This window comes from Caretta caretta, chromosome 20 (genome assembly GCF_965140235.1).
Source record: "Caretta caretta isolate rCarCar2 chromosome 20, rCarCar1.hap1, whole genome shotgun sequence".
Taxonomy (NCBI): Eukaryota; Metazoa; Chordata; order Testudines; family Cheloniidae; genus Caretta; species Caretta caretta.
The window spans coordinates 1367259-1387571 of record NC_134225.1 but is presented as its reverse complement, the minus strand read 5'-3'; the positions used below and the strand labels follow the sequence as shown (position 1 = coordinate 1387571).

Below are 20313 nucleotides of genomic sequence, written 5' to 3'. Positions count from 1 at the left end.
TTATAGGGGTTCTGGGGGTGGGGTCACAAGTGGGGTTACAGGGTTGTGGGGGGTGGGGGTCACAGGTAGGGTTATCGGGGTCATGGGGCTGGGGTCACAGGTGAGGTTATAGGGGTCATTGGTGGGGTCACAGGTCATGAGACTCACAGGTGGGGTTATCGGGGTCATGGGTCATGGGGGTGGGGTCACAGGTGAGGTTATGGGGTCATTGGTGGGGTCACAGGTCATGAGGGTCACGGGGGAGTTACAGGGGTCATGGGACTGGGGTCATGGGGCTGGGGTCACAGGTGAGGTTATAGGGGTCATTGGTGGGGTCACAGGTCATGAGACTCACAGGTGGGGTTATCGGGGTCATGGGTCATGGGGTGGGGTCACAGGTGAGGTTATGGGGTCATTGGTGGGGTCACAGGTCATGAGGGTCATGGGGGAGTTACAGGGGTCATGGGACTGGGGTCACGGGGCTGGGGTCACAGGTGAGGTTATAGGGGTCATTGGTGGGGTCACAGGTCATGAGGGTCACGGGGCCCGGGGTCAGGCTGGCCGGAAGGGTCAGAGTCCACCCAGCCTCCTCTCCCCACCCAGCTACGTGCTTCCCTCAGCTCCAGGCTCCCGCGCATGCCCAGTTCTGCTCCCTCGGCGCCCCAAGACCGTACGCATGCGCAGTGCGGGCCGAAGCATGGGCCTAGCAGCCGCCTGCGCCCAAGCCGGCCTCGGCTCGTCCTCCTGAAGGGGGGGGCACGTGCCGGCCGCATGCGCAGTGCGGCCCCCCTCGGGCCTCCAGCGCTGGCTCGGAGCGCCGCGGGGCCCCGGCCGCGCTCAGGGGCGCATGCGCCCGCGCGCCCGCGACGTCGGCGCGTGCGTGCGTGCGCGCCCGGCGCGGCGCGGCGTGCGCGCGCCCCGCGGATCGCCATGGAGGCCTCGGCGAGCGCAGGGGCCGGCGGCGGCGGCGGCGCGGGGCGGCGCTGGTACTTCAGCCGGGAGCAGCTGGAGCGCAGCCCGTCCCGGCGCGCCGGGCTCGACCCGGACAAGGAGCTCTCCTACCGGCAGCAGGCGGCCAACCTGCTCCAGGACATGGGCCAGCGCCTCAACGTGTATCCGCGCCGGGCGGGCTAGGCCGCGAAGCCTGGGGCTCGCGTAGCGCGGCCGGCCGGCGGGCGGGCGGGCGCCGGGGCGGGCACTGCGGGGGGCGAGGCGCTTCCCGGTCCCACGCGGGGTTCCCTGCGGCCGTTCCCAGGGGTCCCTTGATGCCCGGCACATATGGGCCCCTCCCCGGTCGCTATAATCCAGCCCCCCTCCCCCACTCCCGGTGCCCAGGCGGCGGCAGCTCGCACGGGTGAGGCCACGTGCGTGGAAACCTACCCCGCGGAGCCGCCGGGCACGGGGGGCGGCTGCGAGCCCTGCCCCGGGGCGGGCCGCGGGGCTGCCGGCTCAGGGCCTTCAGCAAGGCGAAGCGGGGGCAGGCGCCCCTTCCAGGCGGCTTTTCCCTAACCTTACGCCTTCAGCTCTCAGCTGACCATCAACACCGCCATCGTGTACATGCACCGGTTCTACATGGTTCAGTCCTTCACCCAGTTTCATCGCAACGTACGTATCGCTCGGACTCTCGCCTTCCCCGGCCCGGAAACCCTGATGCGATGTTCGTTATCCGCATTTCCCCGCCAGCGTCTCGGGGGAGCTGTGGCCAGGGCACAAGAGTGGGAGTCGAGAGATCTGGGTTCTCTTTCTCCCTGCCGTGCGGCCTTGAGTGCATCACTTCTTTGTGCCTTCCTTTACTTAGCTGTAAAATAGAAGTAACCCTGATCTACCAGGGAGGGGAGGTTGTGAGCTTCAGCTGATCTCTTTGGGCAAAAGCTGTAATGTAATTGACAGTAGTTATACTTTTGTCACAGCGAATGTTCTTTGGACCTTTAAAAGATCTTTCTTGTTATGTGAATGTTCTCTCTAGTCAGCCTTAGAAATTGACTTTTTGTAGCTTTAATCCTGAACGTTTAGGGACTTTTAAAAAAAAAAGGGGGGGGGGGCGGGAGGGCATAACATTTTCCTACTACAGACCTCTTAATGGGATACCAGAAGAGCATTTCCTCAAATCTGCATCTCCACCTTATCTCTGTATCTGAGGCCTGGAGGAAATCAGTAAATACAATGGTTTCGGAGCTCTAAGATTGCGCAGACCCCCACCTGGACGCTAACACTGTAGGCTTGTGACTATTTGAACCAGGAGACCATTTTTGTTTTTTGTTTTTCTCTCTCCATGAAGTCTGTGGCACCAGCAGCCCTGTTCTTGGCAGCCAAGGTGGAGGAACAGCCTCGTAAGCTGGAGCATGTAATCAAGGTAGCGCATGCATGCCTGCATCCTCAGGACACCCCTCCAGACACTAGAAGTGAGGTAAGTGGCCAGACACCAGCAGAATGATTTCCATGCTCGAGAGGGAGGGATGAGAACATCCTCAAAGGGTACTGCATCCTGAAATGTAGAATTCTGGTAATATAAGTAACTTGTGGGGCTAAAGCATCTCATTAACTCCAGTATATAACCATCTGTTCTGTAAATGAGTGGTTACATTGCAGAATGTAGCTTTCAAATCAACCACTATTGTACAGCACAATTTTCAGGCTTCGTCAAAGCAGATGACTTGTCTCTTCTGCTCTGTGATCTCTCCTGTTTCCCTCCGCTATGCCGGTGTGAACGAAAGAATCGGATGTGCCATGTAATTGTGTCTGTATTAGAGGCTTCTGAGTAGGGAGTGGACATATCTGTCAGAGTTAAATAGCACTTGTAGCAAAGCAGAAAATGGTGTGTGCAGTTCAAGCCTCTCTCCACCCACCTAATGGTGGGATTGTTAAAAATGTTTCCATTTTCCCCATCTCTCATGACAGCCCTTCATAACTGGAACTGAGTGGCCAACCCTGCTGAAAGGGGGAAGCTTTATCCAGGAGCCAAAGCTTGTAGGAAAAAATTTGATTAAAAGGTTAAATTTTAACCCACACTGTTCACGTTGACATGTCCCTTTGTGTTTAAAACTCTCTTATGGAGAGAGAGAGACTAAAGCATATAGCTCCAGCAGCAGCAGCAACCCATGTCAAATGAACACTAGCAGGGGAATGTATCCATCCAGCACTCTGCTTTCTCTCTTCTGGGAGGGAGTCTGTGCCAGTTTCCTCTAGTACTGAGTGGGATAAAGATTCCCCCTTGATTTTTATTTTTTATTTTTTTTGGCCTCCCTGAGAGAGAGAGTTAGAAATGTGCAGGCTTTATACAGCGTGCCTCATCGTGAGTAACCTGCCTGTCCTCTCAACCCCAGGCTTACCTGCAGCAAGCTCAAGACCTGGTCATTCTAGAGAGCATTATACTGCAGACCCTGGGTAAGTTTTTCAAAGCGGACGGGCTTCCACTCGAATCCCAGACCCAGGAGGGTTCCGCAGAGCGGAGAGTCTAACCCCCCAGTCTTCTCCACAGCTGGAGGGCAGATGCACAGCTGGCCAATGGGAGAGCAAGAGTCCAGGCAACCACCTTTTTTCACACCACCACTTTCTTCTCATACATGTGTTTTCAGGGTTCACTTACTTTATTTTGAGTTGATAACAGCTTAAACATGCAGAGTTTGACTCGTTTCTATCCCCAGCAGGTTTTGTTCTGCTTGGATGCCAGTTGCTCTGGGTACAAGTGTTATAAATTGTAACAGTGTGGTACTCTGTCTCCTATCCCAGCCACTGGATTAATCCGCTCTGGGGTAGCGAAGGGAGCCTAGAATGAATGTTCATGTTTTGATCAGGTTGCTTCTAGCATTAGTTTTCTTTGGAGGTTTTTTTTTAATGTAGCCCTTTACGTCTAGGATTTGGCATTTCCTATGGCTCTACTAGACACCTGAGTGGTAGAGGCTTCTGTTGATTAAGAAAAAGCCAAGCGAATCTTCTATTTTTTTGTTTTGTTTTATTTTTAAAAAACAATCTTTCCTGATTCATTCAGGAAACGACTAAGTCAGGAGACAACTAAGGGGGCATACGATAGAGGTCTATAAAATCATGGCTGGTGTGGAGAAAGTAAATAGGGAAGTGTTATTTATTCCTTCTCATAACACAAGAACTAGGGGTCACCAAATGAAATTAACAGGCAGCAGATTTAAAACAAACAAAAGGAAGTATTTTTTCACACAACGCACAGTCAGCCTGTGGAACTCCTTTACAGAGGATGTTGTGAAGGCCAAGACTTCACAGATGTTAAGTGGCTTGCCCAGTTACACAGCAGGGTAGCTCTGGAGTCAGCATTTGACATGTAGAATTCCTGGCTCCTTGTCCTGTGCTCAGTCCTCCCAGTTGCCTCTTCTAGAATCCCAGTTCTGCCATGACTATGCTGGTGAGAGAAGTAAATGGACAGAAGCGGATGCTCAGCACGTGGGCTGTCATTTTTAAAAACAACTTACAAAACTAAATGGAAAACTGAAGCAAGGATTTCACTTCATCTGACATTCATGCTACAGGCTCCCTCAAATAGAAGACACCTGCTTCCTTATGGTGCTTTGGGTGGCACAAATTCCTTTGAGCAGATGCTAGTTTTCTTTCTTTCTTCCTTCCTTCCAGCTGCTGCAAGAGGCTTTGTCCTACTTAAAATCCGTAATAGGTGTTTTGCTTCCAGTGAAGTCTCTGCAGCAGTAAGCAATTTAGCTGCTTGGAAACCAGTGACCTTCAGGATTTGTGACTGGACAGCTTGATCCTTCTGTTTTATTCCTGCTTGCCTCTGAGCAGAAAGTGTGAGCTTTTAGTGCAGAGGGGAAGCTGAGTTGCCTCCCCAGGAGCAGGAGGCATGTGCGATATTTAAAACCATGAGGATGCTGTGTTTGTTACCTAATGGTCACATGTCTCTGCCATTCTTTCAGGGTTTGAGATCACTATTGATCACCCCCATACACACGTGGTGAAGTGCACGCAGCTAGTGCGAGGTAAGAGACCTAAAGTGTGCTGTTGAACGCTTGCCACCTTCCATCACAGAGGTGGCTGTATTACCGAGCTAGGTGACATGGTTCCTCTAGAGAGCTCAGAGTTGAAATCACGTGGGATGTTTTGGTTGAAAGGGCTGTATAAGCAGGAGGTGGTAGCATTCATTAACAGTGAATTACCCAGACACTACACAGAGTGTGTGTGTCATTCAATCTAACATTGAAGTAAAGATGCTGCAGTGGCAAATGGGTGCGGGAACGGGTATAATTTTGAGTTGCTGTAAAGCACAACACAGTGGTTTTGTTAAATGCAGGTTTTGTGTTGCTATGGGGCAGAACTGAAACAAATCAGACCAGCAGGATCTTTCATATCCAGTTCTGTGCTTGCTGCGGCCACTCCCTGTAGAAGCCTGTACTTCTAACAGGCTAGTACTGTGGAAGTCTCTGCCAAAGTGTTCAAGCTAACTCTTGTTTTTTCCTTTCCCTTTCCAGCCAGCAAGGATTTGGCACAAACTTCCTACTTCATGGCGACCAACAGGTTGTTACTTTTGAATTGATTCCTATGTTTTTAGCAGAGGGTTTTATCGGGGGGTGGGGGGAAATGCCATTTGGACATTCTGGAGTATTATCTAGTGAGTTTGGGGCGTGTGGGGGGGTATTGCTTAGTGCTGTACAACAGAAGAAAGGGTCCCTGTCCCATGGAGCAATCTACAGCGGATGAGGGGACAGCTCCTGGATAGTGCACACTTCTGTTTGGGTAGTTAGAAGAAGAAATGGATTTTAAAGAGTATTTGAAGGAAGTGCTCATTCGCATTACTGAAGTGCCTGGGAGCCCTGTCATGGACTAGGAATTCATGGCGCTAGGCACTGTCCAAACAGAACCAAATGATGCCTCCTGCCCCAGAGAGCCTTGCAATTGACAAGACAGCAGGTGGATGCAGATAGATGGGGGAATGCGAGGAAGCAGTGAGAGATTTGGCAGAGTGCTATGCAGTGGTCTAATGCTAGACATTTATTCCTGAAGAGAGGGACTTAGAAAAGAAGTAAGGCAGTTTGGCTTCTTTCTCTTAAAAGATCTTGAGGTGACTTCAGATTTTCAAATAAGGATTGAAAAATTAACTCCAAGTACCAATAAGAGGCCCAAACTGGAAGCTCGTAAAAAATGGAAATTCTTGCAGCCATTACTTCATACAAACGCATGGAATCAGGTTCAGTGAAAGGTTGTTTAACTTCAACCATGTGTATTGGAGACACCTAGGTTTCATTCTGGAGGGGATGTTGAGATGTTGGAGAAAAGCAGGGCAATATCGTGGAAAACGTAAAAGGCAGAGACATGCCCTTGGGTATGCAGGTGTCTGCATCAGAAAGGACTGGTTCAGCAGGTGAACTTGGGCTTAGGCTTGGTATACTTAAGTCTTGCCCGCATAGCTCTGTTGGTTAGGAGTGTGGGGGGCGGGAACCATACCTCTAAGTGACATAGTTTTGCTGGCATAGCTTATTTGGGGAACTGTATAAGCTGCATCTCCATTAGGGTGACTTGTGGTCTGGCTATGCCAATAGTCTGTTTCTAGTGGAGATAAGGCCGCAGTTGGAAAAGCTGCTTCCATTCCCTGCTGTGCCACTGATTGATTGTGTGACGCACACACACCTTGGGCAAGTCCCCCTCTGTCCTGCCATTCTATTAAATGGAAGTAATTCTCTTCCACCTCTGCTCCAAGGATCTCTGCTGAACTGGTTTTTAATCCTGATCTGGGAACTTTTTTAAATGACACATTTCAGACATGAACTTACTGAACAATAAACACAAAGGAGATGCTACAGTATGGTAGTTCTAGTGATTTGAGGATATGTACTATCAACCATAAATCATTCTGTAAAATGGTAACTCTTAAGGGCAGGTTCACTGGCACACCAGAACAGTGCAAAGCAGCTAGAACCCACTGGCTAATTAAACTGATTACAGTGGCTTTGCATCACCAGAGCAGCACATAGCAACCCTAATATACTGGCAGATCTGGCTCTTAATTGGCAATTGACTTAATTCAGATTTCAGAGGGTAGTCGTGTTAGTCTGTATCAGCAAAAACAATGAGGATTCCTTGTGGCACCTTAGAGACTAACAAATTTATTTGGGCGTAAGCTTTCGTGGGCTAAAATCCACTTCATCGGATGCATGGAGTGAAAATACAGGAGCAGGTATAAATACATGAAAGGATGGGGGGTTCCTTTACCAAGTTAGAGGTCAGTCTAACGAGGTAAATCAATTAACAGCAGGATACCAAGGGAGGAAAATTCTCTTTTGAAGTGGTAAGAGAGTGGCCTATTACAGGCATTTGACAAGAAGGTGTGAGTAACAGTAGGGAGAAATTAGTATTGGGGAAATTAAGTTTAGGTTTTGTAATGACCCAACCACTCCCAGTCTCTGTTCAGGCCTAATCTGATGGTATCCAGTTTGCAAATTAATTCCAGTTCTGCAGCTTCACGTTGGAGTTTGGTTTTGAAGTTTTTTTTTGTTGAAGAATTGCCACTTCTAGGTCTGTTTGTTGAGTGACCAGAGGTTTAGAGGCTTGTGTTTAGTGAGCCCAGTTTCTGTGAAGGGAGTGGGGCGTGGGTCCCCTGTCCATGAGGCCCAGTGTCGGTGCTTTCCAAGTTTCCTAGACACTGTTTTCTTGATGCCCAAAGCAACAGTGACAGCTGGGCCAAGTAATAGACCAGGGGAAACTCTTGACAGGAGACCAGGCTCCCTTGTAGATCTTTGAGGCATCAACCAGTGGATTTAGACCATGGCACTTGGCTGTGGAAGTAGAGGCATGACTGGTGGAGTTATCTGTCACAATGACCTCATTTAAGTTACCTGGACCTGCTTGGGGCTGATACAACAATCATAACCGTGAATTGCAGTGACGGTTAACGACATCGCTTACTTTACAACTGAAATTTGTACAAAAGTAGGCCATGCTCTAGATTTATTTTTAAGTAAAACAAAGGTTTGGAGAGTCCATTCTGAGAAGATCATTCAGAATGAAGACGACCAACATATACTAAATCTCCTACAGGACTCGGCTTTTAATATATTTTAACAACCATTAGATTAATCTAGGGAATTCTCAGGAAACTAATCTTGTATTTTGAGTGGGTGCTGTAAAGTTGGGGCAAATACAATGTATTTTTCATACAAAGCACAGGTTGAACCCCTGTGAAATGGAGATCAACCTTAACTGTGAAGATGTAAGTGGCACCTCCAAATTGTTCTATGAAGTGGATTTGAGGCTTTGTTTGCCATGTCGGGGGGGATGTGTGCAGAGGGGTTGAGGCCCAGTCCTGTGCTGCAGTGTCTCTGAGTTGGCAGTTGTTAATCCCCCAGCTCCATTGACATTCAGAAGCTGTGTGGTTTGAGGAAGCCAAGGTTTGAGAGAGGGACGCAGGAGTGGAAGTCTGTGGGCTTTATTGTTTGAACTGTTGGTTGTTGGGTCTCTCATGATGGTGCGTGTGTCATTACCGATCACGTTAACTTCACAGGAGTTTTGCTTGGGTTGGGAATCGGCATTTTCCAGCCATGTGAATTTGCTTCAGCAGAAGAAATGGAGCTGTCTGAATCTCTCCTCAGGTTGAGCAGAGCCCACTTCCAAGCCAAGAACCCAGCTGCCCACTGCTTCTCTCGGGTTCTGATGTTGGGCCTCAGGGGACTTGGGCTGAAGTCCAGCATAACTTAACTTTGTTTCACCTGCAATAGGCAATGGGCCCTAGAGCCCAGAGTTGGGAGGAGCTTGTGGAGAAGCCTGGAAATGAATTGGTTTGAGCAGCACAGGGAAGTAACAAGTGACTTGGCAGTGCATAGAGACGCCTTGACAACAAGGGATGTCTTGGGGGAGGAATTGTCCTTTTCCCTTCAGGAACGTTCCCACCATGCCCACCTCTTCCGCAGTGTCTGTTCAGCGGGGGATTGTGTGTGCTGAGGTTCAGGCCTGGGAGTTCATGGCTTTCTGTTTCTCTCTCCCTGCTGGTGACGTCAGCCTGCACCTGACCACCTTCAGCCTGCAGTACACCCCTCCCGTTGTGGCCTGCGTCTGTATCCACCTGGCTTGTAAGTGGTCCAACTGGGAGATCCCAGTCTCCACGGACGGGAAGCACTGGTGGGAATACGTTGATGGCACTGTAACTCTGGAGCTCTTAGACGGTAAGTTTTGGAGCAAGGTCCCCCCCAAAAAGGCTCTCTTATTATCTTGGCATCTATTCCTGGGTCTGCCATTCAGACACAGCCACTGACCAATTCATGGACTTCAAGGTTTTCTGATCTTGCCAGGGTTTTCAGTGTGGCAGCTTCTTTGGTGCAATAGAGACAGTAGAAGTCATGGAGTGGGATGAGCTTAACTAGTCAGTGCTACTACTTCACTGTATTTCCCTTCCTGAAATAGCTCCATCTCATCATGAATAGCTCCAACCATCAGTGAGCAGCGGGCTGCTGGCTTGTGGCTGCTCTGCGTCCTCCCTCTGACCCTCTTGTCTGTGTTTTGTGTGTCCCCTTTGCAGAGCTGACTCATGAATTCCTGCAGATTCTTGAGAAAACTCCCAACCGGCTCAAACGCATCCGCAACTGGCGGGTAAGAATTTCCTCTCTTGGGCTGCTGTCCACTGCTCTGGCACTGAGTCTCCTGTCTGGCCTCTGGGCTGGGCTGTCTGTAGTACTGACAGTGCTCAGGGGAAGGAGGGGCACTTCAATATTAAGGTTTAACAGACCGTACATTTCTGTTTTCATTCGTCTTGAATAAACTCATTGATGAGCTCGCTGTTTTCCTAGCCAGGGCTTGACAAACCCACTCCTTCAGGAGGTGTGTAACACCTCCCCGTCCATGGGCGAGAGGGGAGGGCTGGGTGCCACTTTCTGTGGCCTCTCAGCTTTGCTTTAAACCTGTATGTTTGAAGTCATGAGGGCTACACGAACATAAGAATGGCCATACTGGGTCAGACCAAAGGTCCGTTTAGCCCAGTATCCTGTCTTCCGATGCCAAGGGGCCCCAGAGGGAATGAACAGAACAGGGAATCATCAAGTGACCCATCCCCGTCTCCCATTCCCAGCTTCTGGCAAACAGAGGCTAGAGACACCATCCCTGCCCAACCTATCCTGCATGAATTTATCTAGTTCTTTTTTGAACCCTGTTATGGTCTTGGCCTTCACAACATCCTCTGGCAAGGAGTTCCACAGGTTGAATGTGCATTGTGTGAAGAAATACTTCCTTTTATTTGTTTTAAATCTGCTGCCTATTAATTTCATTTGGTGACCCCCTAGTTCTTCTGTTATAAGTAGTAGTAAATAACACTTACTTCCTTATTTACTTTCTCCACACCCGTCATGATTTTATAAACCTCTATCATATCCCCCCTTAGTCATCTTTTCCCAGCTGAAAAGCAGCAGTCTTATTAATCTCTCCTCATATGACAGCCCTATTCATACCTGTAATCATTTTTGTTGCCCTCTTCTGAACCTTTTCCAATTCCAGTATATCTTTTTTGAGATGGGTCGACCACATCTGCACGCAGTATTCAAGATGTGGGTGTTCCGTGGATTTATATAGGGACAATATTATAATTTCTGTCTTATTTTCTATCCCTTTCTTAATGATTCCCAACATTCTATTAGATGTTTTTTGACTGCTGCTGCACATTGAGTGGATGTTTTCAGAGAACTATCCACAATGACTCAAAGATCTTTCTTGAGTGGTAACAGTTAATTTAGATCCCATCATTTTATATGTATAGTTGAGATTGTTTTCCAATGTGCATTACTTTGAATTTATCAACTGATCGATTTTTCTGATTGAATTTCATCTGCCATTTTGTTGCCCAGTCACCCAGCTTTGTGAGATCCTTTTGTAGCTCTTCGCAATCTGCCTGGGACTTAACTATTTTGAGTAGTTTTGTCATCTGCAAATTTTGTCATCTCACTGTCTACTCCTTTTTTCGGATTGTTTACGAATATGTTTAAATAGGACTGGGCCCAGTACAGATCCTTGGGGGACACCACTATTTACCTCTCTCCATTCTGAAAACTGACCATTTATTCCTACCCTTTGTATCCTGTCTTTTAACCGGTTACCGATCCCTGAGAGAACCTTCCTTCCTTATCCCATGACTGCTTACTTTACTTAATAATCTTCGGTGAGGGACTTTGTCAAAGGCTTTCTGAAAATCTAAGTACACTGTATCCACTGGATCCCCTTTGTCAACATGCTTGTTGACCCCCTCAAAGAATTCTAGGAGATTGGTGAGGCATGATTTCCCTTGACAAAAACCATGTTGACTCTTCAACAAATTATGTTAATTTATATGTCTGACAATTTTGTTCTTTTCTATAGTTTCAACCAGTTTGCCCGGCGCTGAGGTCAGGCTCACCGGTTTTTGTCATTGCCAGGGTCCCCTCTGGAGCCCTTTTTAAGAATTGGCATCAACCACCTTAAATTTGCCCTGCCTTTAAACAATAGAGGTGTGAACTGTCCAAAGCCCTAACCCGCAGCCAAGTGCTAGTTGCCTAGGGCCTCTCACCCCAGGGCATGCTGCTCTCTGCTGCTGTCTGTATTTGTAAACATGTGGTCTCTTCTGGGGCAAAAATGTGTTTTGCAAAAAGAATTCTCCCCTAGGCTGGTGCTGAAGCAGGTGAGAGATGTACAACTTGTTGCAGGACCATTTAGTGTGATAGCCCCAATACGAGGGAAGCTGCGTGATCATGAGCACCTTAGTTTTGCTACTTACTCTGCACAGTGGCAGTTCTCCCTTTTTCTCCCTGAGTGGGTAACAAGGCCTGTGTCAGTGACAAAGCCACTGAGGTACAAATGCCCTTTCTTGCTGCTTTATTTCAGGCCTCCCAAGCAGCCAAGAAATCCAAAGCAGACGACCAAGGAGAAGATGAGTGCCTCTCAGAGCAAACTATTCTCAGCATGATCTCCAGGAACAATTCTGACATGAACATTGCAGGCTTAATGAGTATGTCAACTTCCTCGACTGCAGGAGCCGGGCCTCCCCTCCCAGATGGAGAGGACTCTCCCACTGATCTGAGCAGTATGGATATGTTTCAGTCAGAGCACTGGATGTCCCACCATCCTCCACACAAGCTAGAGGCTGGCCAGGTTCACAGGACTAACGAAAGCTCAGCAGCCACTGAGCAGGATGGCGCTGCTTACCAGAAGCAGAGCAGCAAGAGCGCGCCCTCAGCAAAGGTGTCGCTGAAAGAGTACCGCGCCAAGCATGCTGAAGAGCTGGCCGCACAGAAGCGGCAGCTGGAGAACATGGAGGCCAATGTGCGGTCTCAGTATGCCTATGCTGCACAGAATCTCCTGGTCCAGCAGCAGAGGGAGAGGGAAGTCCAGCAGGAGAACAACCCCTCCCCAGTCCTGAAGATTCCCACTGGCAGCTCCGAAAGCGCAGAGCGCCCTCCTCTGGAGAAGAGCGACAAGGCCTCCGCCCTGAAGCTGAGGATCCCTGTGGCAGGGGGAGGAGGGGACAGACAACTCTCCTCGAAACCAGAGGAGATCAAAATGCGCATCAAGGTGCCGACTGCCTCGGATCGGCACAGCTCCTCAGACGAGAGCAGCGGGAAGAGCCGGGAGCACAAGGAGAAACACAAGGCCCACTTGTCCAACCACCACCATCACAATCATCACTCGCACAAACACTTGCACGTGCAGCCTGCAGCTGGGGCCAGCGGTGCCGGGGGCAAGCGACCAGGAGACTCTAAACACAGCAGCCAGCAGGGCAGCCTGGCCCATAAAAGCTTCAGCTTGTCTGGGTCCTCTCGGAAAAGGCCTCTCCTGGAAGAGGCGTCTGCTGCTGCACATGAGCACCAGCCAAAAATCAGTAAGAGCTCCAAAGCTGCTGGCATGCAGTTTTCTTTTGCCCACCTCCCCGGGGCTACCCAGCTTCCTGGGCACAGCTTGGATACAGCTGGCGTCCCCTTCCCCCAGGCCGGCAAAGCCAGGGGGACCCATGGGAAATCGGACAAAGGCCCCACCGGTGCTAATGGGCACAACACAAACCAGGCCATTGACTACCAGGATACAGTCAACATGCTGCACTCGCTGCTGAGCGCCCAGGGTATGCAGCCCACCCAGCCCCCAGCTTTCGACTTTGCCCACTCGTATGGCGAGTACTTGAATCCAAGGGCCGCTGGGAGCTCCAGAGCTGCCAACACGGACAAGCCCCGACCACCCCCACTGCCCTCAGAACCCCCTCCCCCCCTCCCTCCTCTGCCCAAGTAAAGTCCTTTTTACTACTGAGTTTGTATAGACATGCCTGGAATCTGGGCCACCCCCTTCAGGGGAGGAGCAGGGTGGTCTGACCCCACTGCCTCACAAAACTATTTTATTATTATTATTATTATTTTATTATTTTTATTGGTCTTAGAGTGCGGAGTCCTCCAAGCTGTGAAAGGATAAGAAATGTCCTTCCTTCTCCTCACTCTCCCCATCAGAATCCCACTGGGCTGCAGGGGCCTGCCCCCTCTGGGAACAGAGGCCCCTCTGGGCGTTGCAGTGGGGGCGGGGATGTGGGGGTACCTAAAACGTGTCGCAGAATCTCTTAAAGACATTTTTAAAATAATTTAAACAGTAAGTTATATCTGTTCTTAGTATTTTGTTCACTTTAATTTTGTGAAGCTGGCAGGTGGTGTAAAGTGCCCTAGCGCTGCTGCAGGGGCTGGGGGAGGGAGCTTGTGTGAAGGGCTTGCATGGCTTGTCCTCGGCTCGTTTGAGCACTGAGTGGTGTAGAGAAGGTGGTCAGGAGCTGACCTGTAAGAAGAGGGCCATGAATGGAAGCAGCATGGTCTGGTGGTGATGGAGCCAGGCAATTCCAGCTTGGGGCATTACCTGGGCTGAGTCACTTCAGTTTCCTCCTTTGTGAAATAAGGTTGGTGCTGACCACCTCCTCCCCCTTGCAAAGGGCTTTACCCACCAGTTGGTATTGGCTCTGTCCCTCCTTCCTCTGGAGGGGAGGATCCCTGTGCACCTCAGTATCACTGGGAGGCAAGGGCAGTTCCCTACCAGATCGTGCTGGTTCCATTGAAAAGTCCCCACTGCTGTGACTGACTCAGTCTGCCATGTGCCAGTAGTGAGGGGGGTTACAGGGTCAGAGTGATGGGAGTCTGGCTGGCTGGTGCACAAAGGGGCCGCTGAAATGCGGATGGGTCTGCCGCCTAGAGCAGCAGCAAGGTGCCATCCGGGATCTCGCTCCAGTCTCCTGTGGGGGGGGAAGCATGATAGCGGAGGTGAGATTGGGGATGGGGGAAGGTGCTGTGCCCAGGAGGGTGGTGAAACAGAATTGTGATTGGGGGTGCTTCAAAGTGTATTTCAGTCACATTATGGAATGAGATTCTTCATATTTGTTACAAAGAAAAAAATACTGCAAAAAAGTGAATTGTTTTGAAATAGTCCTTTGTAGGGGGCTGAGGTTGAATGTGAAAGGACCAGTCAGGCCAGTGTGTGACTTGAGTTTTCACTGCAAAAGGGGCTGGGACCCCCACTTGGGCTGACATTCCTGTGGGGATTGGGAATCTCTGTATTTCCCCGAGCCAGCTGGGGCCAGAGTTGCTGCCTGTGTATTTCTGCCCGCTCAGTTGCCCATAAAGACAAGCGGTCACGTGCTTGGAGCTGGCTTGAGTTCTGGGGGCTGTAATTGGGAGCCCCCCACAGGTGGCAGTGGCTGGAAAGAGATCTAGTCATTTCTGCCTAATGCAGAATCCTCCTTGCATTTGCCCAAGTCTCTTGGAATCTGACCATTTAACCCCTCACCCGCTGGCTAACACTAGTTCTGTTGCAGAGTATGTGCGCCAAAGATGCAGCATCTCCTAGGATCTGAGGCAGCTGCTGGGGACAGGTCACAGTCCGGGTTTTTAACGGCATGCTCTCAAAATCCACAAGTCCTCTGTAAAGCTTGGGCTGGATTCTGCACTTACTCTGGTGTCAGTCTGGGGGAAATTGCTGAAGTCAATCCAGACTGACACAAGTTTTACCCAGAGGAGAGTCTGACCCAGTGCATCTGGCTGATGTAACGCAAAAGCACCAAGATACAGATGAGCTGAGGGGGGGACTTTAGGATCAACCTACTTGTGTCTCCAGTTAGCATTATTAGAGCAGTTGACTTTCTGCTGTCTAGAAAAGTCCATCCTGCATCTGTGTGGCCTGGACCGGAGGGCACCACTAGGGGTAGCTCGCTGAGGGACCCCTGTGGCTGCTTTGCTGCTGCTCTCTCCCAGAATGTGGACCCAAAGCTTCTAGGGAAGCAGGGGAGCCCTAGCTAGTTTTGGGCAAGCATTTTTGTTTCATTTACTCATCTCCCCAAGAAGCTGGAGGTTTTCTCTTGTGGCACAGGTTATAATTTTCCAGATTTCCAGTAAACTGTCTTCACATGCTTTTGGGAAACTCAATGTCCCCTGCATTGAACTCTGCCTGTCTTTTTAACTTTCTGTTTAACCTGGAACTGCATTGTCCCAGGCCAGGAAGACTCTCTCAGTGCAGGGCTGTCATCTGGTTTTGCGTGCAAAACTTTTATTCCCTTTTTACATATGTAACGCTGAGACTCCCAGCAGGGATTTGGTCTTTGCTTAACCTGCAGCTTTTGTGGCACACTAGCTGTCTCTTTAACCAAGCCATTAATGAGGCTTTCTTTTAATCACGGACATAGGCACTTTCTAGCTCTGCCCTTTCGCTTTTAGGGATTTTTAGCTTACTGATTCAGATGCAGCCTCCTCTGCAGGGGTTGGATGGAGCAGACCCTTCATAGGGTTCAACAGACTGGGGTTTCTCTGGGGGGTGTCTTGTCAGTTTCTGGAAAATGTTTGGTTTTTTTTTAAATGGCTACATTTCTTAGAACTTCCAGCTGCAAAGCTAACCCTGGGGTTGATGCACTGCCCTTAGCCCGCTGCCATAAACAAGTACAGCTGATGACCAGGCTTCTGGAATTCCGTTCCCATTTGGACCCCTCAATGGAAAGGCCAGTCTTTCAAGAGTGCTCAGTGCCCACCAGCGCCCACAGAGATCACCCAGGAAGCTAGAATCCTGGTTTGGTGGATTGTGTAAAACTTCAAGCTGTCTTAAAAAAATGGAGGGGGGAAAACCCAACTGTTTAAATTATCTCCTTCACAACAGGTGTGAGCTTGCGAATCTTGCATAGTTTGTGGTATGTATGGGGCACAGGCCTTGTGGGTATTTTTCCCGTGTGGTGGATCCTATTTTAAAGGATGGGGCTTGGGTTAAGATTGTGGGGGACAAATTCTGGGGGAAGAAAAATCTTTGTTCTCTAGGTTTCTTTCCCTGTGTGATTTTAAAAAAAAATTTTTTTTCATAAGAGAAAGTATAAAAAGGTAAATGATTTATCAGGGGTTTCCTTTTTAAGATATAATAAGAGTTTGGCTTGAATCATGGGGGAACTTTCTTCTGGTATCCCTGTCCAAAATGCATCTCACATCCCATATGGAAAAAGAGCACAATGCACTGAGTAGAGAAATCACTCGTGTTGCAGGCACTCTTAAATGCATGAATTCAGTGTCTGCTTTACCATCTAAAATTGCCTCTAGGTTTTATCCAGAATGCTTGGTGTGCTCATGTAATAGAGCAGAGAATCTGACTTCCCATATGCTATGGGCCCAGCTTGGGTGTGATGGGAAGAGTGGGCATTAGTGGATCAGGAAATGGAAGTAGATGACCCTGACTGAAACTCATTTGGCATTCTGTGCTTTGGTATGAGCTGACTTTCCTCCTGGCAGTGGAAAGAATGGCATGGGTGTAAGTCACTGGATGTTGGAGGTGGGGTGGAGGTTGCTCCACCTTAAGTACTTGATGGTTGCTTTTCCTGCATTGCCTCTCCTCTGGGTAAGTAATCTGGCTTCTGCCATATCTGTGCAAAGGAGGCTACTCTGCCACTGTCACCGGATGTGCAATGTACAGTGCTGCTGAAATTAGCAGACACTTTCCATGGATGTTCCAATCTTTTCTTCCACATTCAATTTGTCCCCATATTTCTTGAGAAGGTGGGGAGTAAAATATAGGGTCTGTGAAACCTCTGCAGTGAGGGAAGGAAGCTCTGCCCGAACTTTCCACAGCACCGATAACCTCCTGCAGTCATGACTCTGCTCTCTTTCACATAGACACTAAGCAAACATGGATTGTGAAGATAGCAGCCCTGCACCCTGGTCGCAGTCCAACATGCTTTTCCTCTCTGAGGAGGTGTATGGTCTAAAATTCTTCATTCCTTTGTTTGGGGAAGTGATGGGAGGGAAGGATGACTGCAGGGGGGAGAGAGAAAGGGCAATTTAATCCTATTCTGAAGTGTTACAAATATTTAAACTTTGGACATTATTTTTTAAAAAGAGAGACAAGTTTGCTACAATTCCATTGTAAACTCATTTCCCTTCCAGACATGGCTATGCTGGCTGTCTGGGAGGGGCACAACTGGCTTGAGCCTTCACTGCCACCCCGCTATTGGGATGCGAAAGGAACGCTTGACAGCATTCAAAGTACTGGTGCTTCACAACACCTTTGACTACTGGCGGTCTGTACAGAGTGAGGGCTGGGGGGTGATAAACTGCACCATTCCTAAGCTTTCTCCTTTCTGTGATTATATGAAACTCTGATTGGATTCAATTTTTTTTTTAAACCCACATTAAGCCAAAGAGCCCAATCAATGCGTTTTCTGATCTCTCAATCTCTCACTCAGGGTCTGCCTTGTGGTTGCAAACTGACCAATTTGGGTTTTTCCCTTCCCTTCCACTGCTGCTGTTGCCTGTCTCCTGATACCTACTGCATTGTTTCTCTCCCCCCGCCCCCCCATACAAAATGTGAAGAGCTTCCTGTGCACAAACCAGCAGGAAGCTGGATAACTAATGGGGCTACAGGTGTTGGCGATCTTGCTGTCAAGTATGTTTCTCTCTGTATTTATCCACATCAATAAAAGTTAAAGGCAAAGGAGTCAATGAATTCAGCTGCTGCTTGGTTTTTTTAACTGATAATTACAAAGGGAAAATAGGCTCAGCCTGAGGTTAAGGTGCAGACTTTAGAAGGGGGAGACCTAGGTTTTATTCCTGAGTCTACCCCAGACTTTGTTGCTATTCCTCCGTTTCCCATACTGAAAGTGGGGAGTGGAGTGTCAGCCTCCCACCTTGAAGGCTGAGGTAGTGAGGGGTTGGCCATGCTGGCTGGCTGGGGAAGTGTCATGTGTTAAGACTCCTGGAGAAAAAGATGGTGAGTAAACTACTACAAGAGGCAAAACCCTACCCGATCTCATCTGTTCTGTGTATAGAAAAAGAGGAAGTCCCCAACTGCCGCTAATGGCACTAGTGTGCTCCTCGCCTCTTGCTGTGCATAATTCACTGTTCAGAGCTTTCATTGCCATGAAGGCTGGATATCTAGCCAAGAAAAGGAACTCCAGTGTGCCAAGCTTGACAGTGAATTTATAGTCTAGGAGGAATGGCTCAACCCTAGCTTGTGCGGTGGACAGCTGGAATTTGCTTCCCTCCCAGTGACTCTGAATCATAGACTGTCAGGGTTGGAAGGGACCCCAGGAGGTCATCTAGTCCAACCCCCTGCTCAAAGCTGGACCAATCCCCAACTAAATCATCCCATCCAGGGCTTTGTGAAGCCTGACCTGAAAAACCTCAAATGAAGGAGATTCCACCACCTCCCTAGGTGACCCATTCCAGTGCTTCACCACCCTCCTTGTGACAAAGTTTTTCCTAATATCTAACCTAAACCTCCCCATTGCAACTTGAGATCATTACTCCTTGTTCTGTCCTCTGATAATGGTCCAAGACAGGGTATTTTGTCTAGCTAGGCATGCTATTCATAGCCGCATGATACGAAGTAAAGATGGTTGCTCTGAAACCTGCCTAGCTTGGCTGTGAAGTCGCTGCTTTCCTGATAGCATCTTAGTACCTCTGTGAAAGGATGTGCTGGTCTTAATCCACAAAGCTAACCTGTCCTGGTTCTGAAATTTTCCCCCCTGCCCCCCTTTTGTGAGGGCTAGCTGGGTCCATGGTACTGGTTCTTTGGCCTTGGGTGTCCAGGTTCTTCAGTGCCAAGTGGAGGCTAGTAACCTCCTTTTTAACGGGGGATGGAAGAGACCCTGGAGCCCAGGAGGAGCCAGCTGGAGATTCGCCACTTGTTTCTGCACTTGATCCTGCTGTCTGAGGCCATGCTGTACAGACGCGCACCCTGGCCTCAGGAGAGGGCCTGGTGCACTCTGGCTGCAGGCATGGGCAGCCTCTGCCTAGTGAGAAGGGGTGGCTGTGACTCAACCCTAGCGCCCTGAAAAAGGGAAGGGGCTTGGCAGACAGACTTACCCTTTGTGCCTGGAAGGGTCCCTACAGGGAAGGAGTCAAAAGCCCTGTCTCTGCACCAGCTGATTGTCCTCCCACCTCTGGAGGCTGGGGAGAAGGGGAACTGAGGCCCAGAGACGCTGACCTGCCCCCAGCGGGGCTGTGGGCCTCCTCTTCTCTTCCTCTCCCTGGCATGCCCTCCTGGAGGGCTCTGGTACAGCCCCGGCCTTGGGGCTGGCCTGCTTCACCACCAACCCACCTCTTCTGGGCGTTTTTAGGGACTGGCAGTGACGTAGGATTGTTCTGCTTAAAAATGCACCCTCCTCTCCCCTGCCAGCCCAGCTCCCTGTCCTCCCTCCCCACCCCATAGCCATACTCCCCCGACCAGCCCCACCCCATACATACCCTCCTCCCCCCCGCCAGCCCAGCCCCCGTCCTCCCATAGCCATATCCTCCCCCTCCCCTCACCCCATAGCCATACTCCCCCGACCAGCCCCACCCCATACATACCCTCCTCTCCCCTGCCAGCCCAGCTCCCTGTCCTCCCTCCCCACCCCATAGCCATACCCCCCGACCAGCCCCACCCCATACATACCCTCCTCCCCCCCGCCAGCCCAGCCCCCTGTCCTCCCATAGCCATACCCTCCCCCTGTCCCCCTCCCCTCACCCCATAGCCATACTCCCCCGACCAGCCCCACCCCATACATACCCTCCTCTCCCCTGCCAGCCCAGCTCCCTGTCCTCCCTCCCCACCCCATAGCCATACCCCCCGACCAGCCCCACCCCATACATACCCTCCTCCCCCCCGCCAGCCCAGCCCCCGTCCTCCCATAGCCATATCCTCCCCCTCCCCTCACCCCATAGCCATACTCCCCCGACCAGCCCCACCCCATACATACCCTCCTCTCCCCTGCCAGCCCAGCTCCCTGTCCTCCCTCCCCACCCCATAGCCATACCCCCCGACCAGCCCCACCCCATACATACCCTCCTCCCCCCCGCCAGCCCAGCCCCCTGTCCTCCCTCCCCACCCCATAGCCATACCCCCCGACCAGCCCCACCCCATACATACCCTCCTCCCCCCCGC

General features: G+C 50.2%; 1 protein-coding gene across 4 annotated transcripts; it reads left to right on the top strand.

Annotated features, from left to right (window-relative positions):
• Positions 1-881: 881 nt before the first annotated feature.
• CCNT1 (cyclin T1) lies at positions 882-17892 on the top strand. Of its 4 annotated transcripts, XM_048831538.2 has the most exons (9): positions 891-1091; positions 1503-1584; positions 2258-2386; positions 3303-3363; positions 4875-4937; positions 5427-5472; positions 8947-9110; positions 9464-9534; positions 11788-17892. In XM_048831538.2, exons 1-9 carry the CDS (start codon positions 910-912, stop codon positions 13180-13182), a joined length of 2193 nt encoding a protein of 730 aa, XP_048687495.2. In that variant the 5' UTR covers positions 891-909; the 3' UTR covers positions 13183-17892. The 4 variants fall into 4 exon arrangements, 3 of the variants coding, with proteins under 3 accessions (XP_048687495.2, XP_074977925.1, XP_074977926.1); XR_007354011.2 differs by lacking the exon at positions 8947-9110 and having other exon boundaries at positions 882-1091; positions 11788-11927; XM_075121824.1 differs by lacking the exons at positions 891-1091; positions 1503-1584; positions 3303-3363 and having other exon boundaries at positions 2368-2386.
• Positions 17893-20313: the final 2421 nt, after the last annotated feature.